General features: G+C 46.5%; 1 protein-coding gene across 1 annotated transcript; it reads left to right on the top strand.

Annotated features, from left to right (window-relative positions):
• Window positions 1-2,883: 2,883 nt before the first annotated feature.
• On the top strand, window positions 2,884-10,571 carry LOC140402455 (olfactomedin-4-like). Its single transcript, XM_072490255.1, has 5 exons — window positions 2,884-2,954; window positions 5,221-5,373; window positions 6,359-6,568; window positions 8,936-9,086; window positions 9,622-10,571. Exons 1-5 carry the CDS (start codon window positions 2,913-2,915, stop codon window positions 10,416-10,418), a joined length of 1,353 nt encoding a protein of 450 aa, XP_072346356.1. The 5' UTR covers window positions 2,884-2,912; the 3' UTR covers window positions 10,419-10,571.
• Window positions 10,572-12,021: the final 1,450 nt, after the last annotated feature.

Genomic DNA, 12,021 nt, shown 5'->3' with positions numbered 1-12,021 from the left:
AATCAGCGGAACTGTGGCCTGTGACATCGTCGGGGGCAGCACCTCTCTTCCCCTTGCCTCATTGAACATCCTCATCAACACCGGCCCCAATATCCCAGAGAACGTTTTATAAAATTCCACTGGGTACCTGTCCAGCCCCGGGGCTTTACCCGACTGCATGGCCTTCAGACCCTCCACTAGCTCTTCCAACCCAATCGGGCTCCAGCCCTTCTACCAGCTCCCCGTCCAACTTTGGGAAATTCAGCCCCTCCAAAAAGTGCCTCATCCCCTCCGGCCCCGTAGGGGGTTCCAACCTGTACAGCCTTCTGTAGAAATCCGTAAACACCTTATTGGGATGAGGTTTTCTGATCCGAAGATTGCCACCACATTGGGATGGCGTGGTTGAAAAATGTGACTGTTTCTTCACCGTCTAAAATATGTTAACAGCAAATCATAATTAGCTACTTGTAACTATATGCATATATACAGTGCGGGGATCAATCGCGGAGCCATCTCCATGTCTAGGTCTTAACACGTCTCTGGCCAACACCGCACTGACCCTCGGTCTTGATCATGTGACTTCCTTCATCACTGTGTCGGCAGTACTGCACACAGTGTCTTATTAACCCGCTACATACCAGACCCTCATACTACAAAATTAACAAATAATCCAGCATCAATTACTGTTTTGGGGAAAATGTTTCAGATTCCTGCCACCCTTTGTGTGCAGAGGTATTTCCTGATTTCCCTCTGGCTCCAATTTTTAGACTCTGCCCCCAGAGCCGAGACTTCCCAGCCAGAGGAAACCTTTCTCCCTATCTACAGTGACTGCAGGTCATAGCAGCAGTCAAACATCTTCTATTCTAGCGCTCGAGTCAGCATTCCATTCGCCTGTTTGATTACTCTCTGTAACTGTTGTCATGACCGGCACCCATGCACATATTGAGATACAGACAGGCAGTGACAGGCGCCCAGTACAGCCAATCAGCACACAGGACAGAACACAACCAATCACCAGGCAGAACACTAGAAGGTGGTCTCCCACTATAAAACACACGAGGCATTAACACTCTGCCTCTTTCCACTGGTGACAACTGTAGTGACAGTCGGGGTGTATATATCAGTTAGAGCCTTCTACACGTGGCTCAGAGCTAGTCTGGTCTAGTTAGTTATAGTAAGCATGCTTAGATTAGTAGAGTGTCAAACCCACAGCGAACTGTGTGCACTGCTTAACAACTTTAATAAAGCGTATTTCACTAACATCAAAGTTTGGAGTCTACTTTCAAGTACAACTGCATCCAGTTGCAGTCCATGTTACCCCAGGGTGATTAACACGACAACTGTTAATGCCTTTTAAATGATCAATGTGTACCAACTCCCCAAGGCTCTTTGATCTTCCATTGTAACTACATTTTCACGATTTGGCTGGTTTAGCACAGGGCTAAATCGCTGGCTTTGAAGGCAGACCAAGGCAAGCCAGCAGCACGGTTCGATTCCCGTACCAGCTTCCCCGAACAGGCGCCGGAATGTGGCGACTAGGGGCTTTTCACAGTAACTTCATTGAAGCCAACTCGTGACAATAGGCGATTTTCACTTCATTTCATTTTCATTTGCAAAGTACGCTGCTCTGTTCTATTTAGGTTCAAAGTACATGACCTCTGTCTTCAGTTCGTCATGTCGGGGATCTTGACTCAGTGAGAAAAGATAAATCAAAGCTGTCACACTGCCTGCTTCCATAGAGGCCTCTGTGAAACTCAGCTCAGTGGAAGGCATGGACGTTGGAGCTATCACTCAGGAATCTGTGATGGAAAACCAAAATAGTCAGGAGATTACCGAAGCGTTGGACAATGGCCAGGCACATGTAACCACCAGTAATGGCACTTAATGAACCCTCAGCACAAGAAGGTAGGACTATTTCCATTTCTCCCTAGACCATGACACCCTGAAACCAGTTGCTTTAGGGTTACTCTTGGGGAGACAGTGTCCCAGTGGCAAGGTCACTGAGCGAGTGATCCAGAGACCATGGTTGACTCTCTGGTCCAGCCAGTTCTGGTAGTGAATGATTAAACCAGTTGTCCGCCATGTCCAATTGGCTTCATTAGGATTTAATGGACAGAGATGAGGCTTGACTGAGGGAGCAGGCGTTGTGAGAGTGTGTAATGTTTTTATTGGCATCGAGGGCTTCACTGAGGGAGGGTCTGACTGAGCAGGTCAGCAGTTCCAGAAATGTTGTACAAACACAAATTTTATTAACAACGTAAAGACCTGGGGCAGCAAGCTGGCGCAGTGGTTAGCACTGCTGAACCACGGTGCCGGGGACCTAGGTTCGACCCCGGCCCCGGGTCACTGTCCGTGTGGAATTTGCACTTTCTCCCCGGGTCTGCGTGGGTTTCGCCCCCACACCCCAAACATGCGCAGGGTAGGCTAATTGGCCACGCTAAATTGCTCCTTAATTGGGAAAAAAAAATTGGGTACTCCAAATTTATTTTTAAAAAATAAAATAATAATGTCAAGTTCTTTCAATAGCCCAGCCACATTTGAATGAGAATAACCCATTGGGCAAGAGAACAGAAGATGGCCAGGCCTGTACCACAAACCCCGTCAACAAAGAAATGGAGAGAGCAGGAAAGGAACCTCTGGTATTACAGACAATATAGAAGCACATTGTTTAGTTAAAGCTTTACGTTGACATCTGGCAATAAAAAAGTGTGGCTGAAAACCAAATGTCATTCCTGAAGATGACACGACAATCTGAAATGCGAATTTACCAGAATTTCGATTGTTTAGACAGGTATAGCAAGAAAGAATTGCTCAACTGATTTGATCTTGGAAGAATGAGTCATTAAGTTTGGGGAGGGGCTATGGTGAGTTGGTTATTTAAGCCCTGTCCCCTCCTCACCCACCTTAGAGGTGAGCTCAGAAGCAAAACAAAGATGTTGTTCCTTCTGTTGATCGCAGCCTCTGTCCTGCCGTCTGTAAGTTTACTTCTAATTTTGTATCAATGTTAATCATGTCAAAATCTTCCTCTTCAGGTTCACTCTGTGTTCAAATCAGCTGTGCTTCGATGAGTTAGAAGGTGCTGTGAGCAAACCTCACTCTAAATGCTTGAGAATGTAATTAAGGCAGAAATTCCAGTGCAGTTTTGAAGGAGTAGGGCAGCACAAGTGGCTAGCACTGTGGCTTCACAGCGCCAGGGTCCCATGTTCGATTCCCCACTGGGTCACTGTCTGTGTGGAGTCTGCACGTCCTCCCCTTGTCTGCATGGGTTTCCTCCGGGTGCTCCGGTTTCCTCCCACAGTCCAAAGATGTGCAGGTTAGGTGGATTGGCCATGCTAAATTGCCCTTAGTGTCCAAAAAAAGGTTAGGAAGGGTTATTGGGTTACGGGGATAAGGTGGAAGTGAGGGTTTAAGTGGGTCAGTGCAGACTCGATGGGCCGAATGGCCTCCTTCTGCACTGTACGTTCTGTTCTATGAGTGCTACCCTGTTGCAGGTGCCTTATCTCATTTGAAACATTAAATCAAAGCTTTGTTCCTTCTCCCAGGCAAATATAAGAGATGTAATGAGACTATTTCAAAGAGGCGAAGGTGAGTTTGCCCCTGATGTCTTCCCAAGATTTGTTCTTTAGCCAACATCATTAAAAACATTTATTTTGTTACGCGAGTGGGATCTCGCTGGTTGCAAATTGGCTGGTGCATTTCCTTCAAAAAGTATCACATTGGCCAGAGGAGGTTCTGAAAATCGTTAGATAAATGGAAGCATTTTCCATTCCTGGATTGTTCGTGTTCCAGTCAATATAACACGAGGGCACAGTCACCTCGCACCACAATTAAACAGAACTCCCTCTCTTGCTGCTTGTGTGAATCAGGAAGATTTAGTGTTTGAGGGACTGAGAGCACTCTATGCACGCTCTTTCTCAGCTTGTTTGTGGTATGGGGACCCTTACCCTGTGTTAGGCCATTACCTGTGGGACTGCTCAGTGCTGATAATAGGTGGTAGAAATGGGAGGAACCTCCAATTTCCAGCCCTAGCACCCCTCCCCTTGTACAGTCAATAAAATGGTGGTGGGAGCCAGGTTTCCCATTGCCCTCCTCACTCACCAGGTGCATTTATGACCAATGAAGAATTGTATATTCTCAGAGCTGCTTATTATTCGTAATATGTTGTACTTTAGGAAGGCTTAGACTTGGGTCAATGTGTCTCTCCTGCCAAACTCATTTATCACATCAGATTGCTCCCACAGTCTGGGTTGATTCAGGGAGGAGAGCGCGGCATGGTAGCACAGCGGTTATCACTGTTGTTTCAGACTCCCGGGTTCGATTCCCGGCTTGGGTCACTGTCTGTGCGGCGTCTACACGTTCTCCCCGTGTCTGCGTGGGTTTCCTCCGGGTGCTCCGGTTTCCTCCCACAAGTCCTGAAAGATATGCTTGTTAGGTGAATTGGACATTCTCTAATCTCCCTATTTTCTGTGACATTTCGCATGAGAGTGAAGTTTCTGGAGGTCGGTGAATAAAGGACACGGATTTAAGGTACGTCAGATAACAAACATGAAAATGTAACTTTATTCAGCGACTTCCTGTGACCTGGAAGGCGCTGCCTGAAAGGGCAGTGGGAGAAGATTCAATGGGGAGTTTCAAAAAGGAATTGGGTAAATTTCTAGATGGGGGATATCACAGGGTTCGGGGCAAAGTGCAAATGAGTGAGACTATTGAAAAGGGGCTTAATGACGGGAATAGTCCCAGTCTGTGCCGTCAGCTTTTATAGTTCCATAACATTCCTGATAAGTCAGAGACACTGAAAACACCGGCTCATTTTCCCATTATGTGGGAGTAGAAACCCGGCAGTTACAGATTGCCTGCCAAACATAAATCTAAAAGGTATATTGTAAAGGGTATTTACTTGAGAATTGTCTCTATTGGTGTGGTGAACAATAGCAGCATCGTCAAACGAGCAACCAATTTGTTACTTGTAGTTTTAAGGGTGAAGGGTGAAGCGTACTGGAGGAGGGATATCAGCACTGACATAAGGGGCCGAATGGTCTCCTGTGCTGTAAACATTGGGAAGCGATGTTACCAGCTGAAGAGAGGGATGGAGCTGTGTTATCAGCTCAGGGGAGGGGTGAAGGAGTGTTCCCAGTTCAGGGGAGGGGTGCTGGGGTTTATGAGTTTGGGGGAGGGGGTGAAGATGTCGACCAGCTCACACCAGTGTTGAATTTGTGCTAATTTTGATTTCTATGTCCACAGAACGGTAACCATGTCAATGGGTCAGTTGACAGCGATGGGGTCTGTGTTTGCTCCGTGAATTGGCCTGATAACGTGTTCCCGGTGGAAAGGGTGGAATATTTGCAAACAACATACCAAGCGCTCAGTGTCAACGTACAACATGAACTCAGCAAGGTACATTTATTACTGATATACTCCATCCTCTTTCAGACTCTGCACTCATCAATTACCACGGTTACTGTCTGAGAAACAGAGGGAGAGCAATAGTGAGGCATTCGTTGTAGGATAGCACCAGTCCCAGGATATTAATGGAATGATACTGATGGATGAGCTGTCTGGGATGTTCATGAATGGGGGACATTGCTCCGTGACAGGGCTGTGGTATTTGTCAATGGGATATTGATGGGTGATCAGATGAAGTGTTTATCAATAAGGGATCTTTGTGGTTTATCAATGGGGGGATACACTATATCCTCCTCATGGTGTAGTGCACAGGATCACTCACAGTAACTCCAGGGGTGGTTTATGTACAGCTGCCATTTTCCTTCTACCCCCTTGTAACCTAGTCCGTGATATAGAAATGTCATCATTCCATTGGCCTGTTTGATTACTTTCTGTTCCTGTTAATGACCGAGAGGGAAAGAGTTCCATGATTTTGGCCCAGCCACGGTGAAGGAATGGCAATATTGTTCCAATTGGACGGCACGTTAGCACAGCGCCAGGGTCCCAGGTTCGATTCCCGGCTTGGGTCACTGTCTGTGCGGCGTCTACACGTTCTCCCCTTGCCTGCGTGGGTTTCCTCCGGGTGCTCCGGTTTCCTCCAACAAGTCCCGAAAGACGTGCTTGTTAGGTGAATTGGACATTCTGAATTCTCCCTCTGTGTACCCGAACAGGCGCCGGAGTGTGGCGACTAGGGGCTTTTCACGGTAACTTCATTGCAGTGTGAATGTAAGCCTACTTGTCACAATAATAAGATTACTATTAAAATTCACGATGCGGTTTGGATGGGAACTTGTAGGTGGACGTTACAAATTAAAGTGGATTTTAATTGTTAATATTGGAAAAGTTTCATTTGACATTTTCAAAGAACATTTTCAGCTGCACTTTGGACTGCGGAGGTGGCTGTAACTGTGTGGGTTCCCTGTGATGCTGCGTTTAGGTGCAGGAATATACGAGGACTCTCTCTGTGCAAACGTACAAGCTGCTGAACCTGACACGGCGCGTGGAGAGGATGGAGAGTGGAGGCTCCTACACCCAACTCGACTTTGAGCTGCTGAAACTGGAGATCCGAGAGCTGTTGTCACTCACCGGTCAGCTGAAGATCTCCCTCAACGGCAGCAACAGCATGATCGACCAGCTTTACAGTGAGGTCAGAAAGAGATAAACCATTCCGTTTATTGCTTCGTGTTCTTCTGTCCTGTGTTGGTTGAGTATTTTACAGCTTTTGGCCACCGCGGATTCACCCGAGGAACCGGCTGGAGAGAGTTCCTGTCCTGAGGGAGGGCACTTAGTCGCCACAACAGCAACAACTTGCATCGATAAAGCACCGTTTAAGGAGTGAACCATCCCAAAGCGGCTCTCATAGGAGAGTTGTCAGCGGTTGACGACTCACCACTACCTTCTGAAGGGCAATTAGGGATGGGCAATAAATTCTGTCCTGGACAGCGACGCCCACATCCTGTAAGTCAGTCAAAAAATATGTGATAGTGAGCGGAGAAATTAGGAGGAGTAAGAGGTAGGATTTGAGGAGACGCTTACAGGTAAGATGGCGAGATTTAGGGGGGTACTTCGAAAGCTACTTCGATGGTGCAGCAATGTTAATTGGACATGCCTAATGTGGTGATATATAGCACCATATAAGTACACTAAGGGTTAATGTACATACACCACATCAAACTAGACACTAGAGGGAGCACCAGAGACATGACACACAGACATTCAACCAATAGGTCAGTAAGATAGGACACGACCAATGGGCAGTCACGATACACACAGAGGTGACACTACCACAGGAGGGCATTACACCAACCCATATAAAAGGGCACATCACACATGCTCAGTCTATTTCCAGTGGAGACTCTGAGTGAGTACAGACACAGGGTTGATTGAACATCACACCCACCATGTGGATTGTAGCAGACTGGTTCATCAGTCTGAGTAGCTATAGCAGGATTAACAGTAGAGTCGAATCCAAGTAGGAGAATTGTTAATAGTTCAATAAACGTGTTAAAGCTATCTCCAAGTTTGAACCTTCCTTTGTCAGAGGGCACATCAAGGAAGCAGCTTATGCTACGTCAAGAGCGTAACAAAACACTTAAGAGGCCAAGCTTAAAGGGACGAAGTAACAATAACCATTAGCGACTCAGTCGGGGGGTGTTCTGCCAGGGCTCGCCATGGGCAAAAATTGGCGAAACTGGTGGAAAATATCACGAGACTATGGGAACGAGAATCTCAGCAGTGCAATCTCATTCCATGATTATCTCCGCCCCTTGCCCGTGATGTAACGAGGGTGGGAACCGCATTTACATGCATTTTAACACATTTGCAGGTGCTTAAAATCTTCCCTGCCACATTTCCACCCTCCCCCCACATCAAGAATTGAGTCGCAAAGGTAATTGTAGCCCCTTGGGGGGGGGGGGGGAAGAGGGACATGCTCTGTCAATGCCCTGGCACTGCTGCCTGGCAAGGGTTGTGATGCCAGGGCGACACTGCCCCCTGCTAAGGGTGACACTTCCAGGGGTGGGGCCTCTGCAGTGCTTCAAGGAAGTGGTGGGGGGGGGGGGTGGGGGGGGAGTTTCCCTTTATGTGTGGGGGTGTCACTCCAGTCCCATATAACTCACTCCAAACTCTCTGTATAATTTTGAGCTCTCGGTAATCTCATCTCCGCAGTGCCGCTTTCAGCCACCAGGGTCCCAATCTCTGGAATTTCCGAACTCCTCTCCCTCTCTCTTGATTCAAGTTCCACTTTGAGCTCAGTCTTTTCCACCAAATGGTGCAGGATTATCTGATATGTTTAAGACGATTAATAGAATTGAGAAGTTAGACAGAGCACAAACTGTATGTATGGCAGGGGGAGTCCAGAATAAGGGGGAATAACCTTAAATTACACCTGTTCTGTTCAGGAATAATGTCAGGCAACATTTCACTGAAATGGGAGTGCAAATCTCGGAGCGTCTCCCTGAAAAAGCTGCCAAGGCTGAGGATGAACTGAAAACTTCAGAACCGACAGTGATAAATTTTTATTATTTAATGGCATTATGGGTTGTGGAAACAAGGCGGGCAGCATGGTAGCATGGTGGTTAGCACAATTGATTCACAGCTCCAGGGTCCCAGGTTCAATTCCGGCTTGGGTCACTGTCTGTGCGGAGTCTGCACATCCTCCCCGTGTGTGCGTGGGTTTCCTCCGGGTGCTCCGGTTTCCTCCCACAGTCCAAAGATGTGCAGGTTAGGTGGATTGGCCATGATAAATTGCCCTTAGTGTCCAAAATTGCCCTTAGTGTTGGATGGGGTTATGGGGATAGGGTGGAGGTGTGGGATTGGGAAGGGTGCTCTTTCCAAGAGCCGGTGCAGACTCGATGGGCCGAATGGCCTCCTTCTGCACTGTAAATTCTATGAAGGGAGTTCTGATCTCATTGAATGGCAGAACATGCTCAAGGGGCTAAATTCCGCCCCCCCCACCCGCCAGCCGCCCTGTGAACCCAAACACGATTCTCTTTAAACGCCGCATGTATTTCAGATTCTGAACATGTCCCAAGCTGTCAACCAGCTGGAGTCGCTTGATAAGCACAACGTGCTGGCAGTCCGCAGAGAGATTGCGACGCTAAGGAAACGCCTACAGGACTGTGAGGAACATCGGCATTCACAAACCCCTGCCGCCGTTGACTACGGTGAGTTAATCACGGTGACTGGGGAACACGGGGTTTGCTCGATAAAGAGGGAGGGATCTCACTCACATTGGATCATTAATCCGCTAACAACACACACACATTCTAATGACATCACACTGAATGTGGAGATGAGAATTCATTAATCTAGAACCAGGAGCGGGTTTAGCACAGTGGGCTAAATAACTGGCTTGTAATGCAGAACAATATCAGCAGTACGGGTTCAATTCCCATACCGGCCGCACCGGAATGTGGCGACTCGGGGCTTTTCACAGTAGCTACATCGAATCCTACTCGTGACAATAAACGATTATTATATTAGAAAGAATTTAAAAAGTATTAGAAATGTTTCACAAACTAAAATAGTTACAATTGACATTTTAAAAAATACTTTACAGACATTGTAGTGGACCTGAGTTGTACTATAATCACGATAATGTCACAATAATTACAAGAGCTCATTATTGGGAATTGAAACATTGAATTTGAAAAATGTGTACACCCAACGTTGAACTCGAGTTTACTATTTTTCAAACAGGGAGCTGTGATCATAACGGCCTTCTTAATGTATCCAACCCCGTCGTGGTACAGCTGAACTGGAGAGGATTTAGTTATAAATATGGAGGATGGGGCAGAGATCCAGCTTCAAACTCCAGTGAAATGGTGTACTGGGTGGCCCCACTCGAGACAAATGCACGGATAATTTACTCCTTCAGAGTCTTTCATTCACACGATGATTTGCTGCTTTACAAGAATCCAACAACAGAATCACTTTCTCCTTATTATGGGCAGGGAAGTGGAATGGTTTTGTACAAAAAATACTTCTATTACAACTGTTACAATTCTCGGTACATGTGCAGGCTTAACATAGACACAAACACAAGACAGAGACAGATTCTTACAGGTGCAGCTTACAACAACAGGTTTTCTTATACCGGTGTCACGTACCAAGACATGGACTTTGCTGTCGATGAGTCCGGCCTTTGGGTCATTTACAGTCCTGAAGCCAATGTCGGATATGTGGCTATTGGTAAAATCAATGTGACCACCTTCACGGTGGAAAGGACATGGGTGACCAGGCTGTTCAAACCTAGTGCGACCAATGCCTTTATGATCTGTGGGGTGCTGTATGCAATACGGCCAGTGGACCTACGGTCTGAGGAAATTTTCCACATGTTTGACACCAGAACAGGGGAAGAGGGTGCGGTTTCTATAAAGATGGGTAAAGTCATGGAGAAACTGCAAAATGTTAACTACAATCCATCTGATCACAAACTCTATGTGTACAATGATGGCTACCAGTTGACTTACGATGTGATGTTTAAACCTGAGTAACAACCAGGTACATCCCACAGTAAAATCAATTTTAACAATTAGCAAACTGGGTTTACAAATCACTGGGGGAATCTGGGTGAATAGGGGAATTTCTGGACTTGAATCCCGGGTTAGATTTAGATGCCATATTTCACTTTCATTACCACCAGAGTTTAATCACAGTGTTATCGCTGGTGGGTGGTGAAGCTGATGTTGCAATGTACGGCTTTGGAACATCAACTAAACCCAGATTGGGTGAAATTCGAATCTGCAATATAGCTGGTAGAATGGTTATAGAAATAGTGGAGATTGACATGTGTTTTCTGAGGTGCAGTTTGACTGAGCTCTCATGTAATCAATCCTCTCAAGTGTCGGACAAGTGATACAGTCACTGTGAAGAGGTTTGCGTCCAGAATGATGGTAACATCCTGTCTGTGAGAATAATTCTGGACGTGACGGTTCATTTAATATCTGGACAATTATCCAGCTGGATGGACAAAAGGGCAAAAACTTCACTCGAGGGAGAAAGTGGTTTAATAGGAGACTCATTCCTGTATGTTTCATTTGTTCTTTTTCTGTTTCTGTCATGAATTATTATCCCTGACAATGAATTCAATAGTTGGTCAAGATTCTGTTTGATGATTTATATTGGAATTCTTTAAAAATATAATAGTAAACAGCAGCATCTACAAAGAGGTGGGTTGTGTGACTCATTTTATTCTCTTATTCTAAACATCATCACTTTTTTATCCCTGTGTTCCCAACGTAGTGGAGACCATTAGAATAATCAAGTCCAGAGATGATGAATAGGTGAGGGTTCAGCAGCAAATGAGTGTTGGTGGAGTGGAGTCATGTGCTGTTTTGGAGACTGAAATAGGTGGTCTTGGTGGTGGAGTGGGTCCCCAAGCCCCTCCCTACCCCCACCTCTCCTAATACTGGGTCCCTCAATCAAGCACCGAGTTCCTTATGACCCACCGGTTTCTGCAATCAAATCTGCCAGTGTTTAGTTCTCATGCTAGTGTCTGCATTAATAACAGTAGCGCCATGTTGAGGACCTTTAATGGGCATTAATTAGCCATTTAAGAACCTCAGTTAGTGGGCAGGATGGGCAGGCCATCCACCTGACTTCTCGCCAAGGACTTAAGCAAGGTGCAGGCAGGAAGGCATTGGGGTCCCTGCCCACCAACATCCCGCCTAATCAAATGCTCCCCCCACTATCATCGCCCTCGGGGTGGGCTCCAGACTCCACCCAAAGACTTTGTCTTCCCAATGTTTATCTGGAACACTTTACTGCACATCCAGTTGGTGGAAGTTGGACGATAATTTACAGGTAGTGGAGATGGTGGTCAATTAGAGTTGGGTGCTGTCCATTTGCATGTGAAAACCGACGTTGTGTTTTTGGATAATGTGACCAAGGTCCATCAGATAGATGTGAAATAGGACCGGGACTGAGTCAGCTAACTGGGGTTAACTTGCACCTCTTAAATAGATGGTGACTATTCACTGGGTCTATTTTGTGAAACACATTTACACCATGGGCGGGTTTCTCTAATCCCGCGGCAGAGTGTCCATGCCGGCGTAAACGGCGTCACCTTTTACGGCGGCGTGAACTGGCCGACCCAAC

This window comes from Scyliorhinus torazame, chromosome 25 (assembly GCF_047496885.1).
Source record: "Scyliorhinus torazame isolate Kashiwa2021f chromosome 25, sScyTor2.1, whole genome shotgun sequence".
Lineage (NCBI taxonomy): Eukaryota > Metazoa > Chordata > Chondrichthyes > Carcharhiniformes > Scyliorhinidae > Scyliorhinus > Scyliorhinus torazame.
Note: the sequence above shows the minus strand (reverse complement) of the source record. Positions and strands in the feature narration are given on the sequence as shown.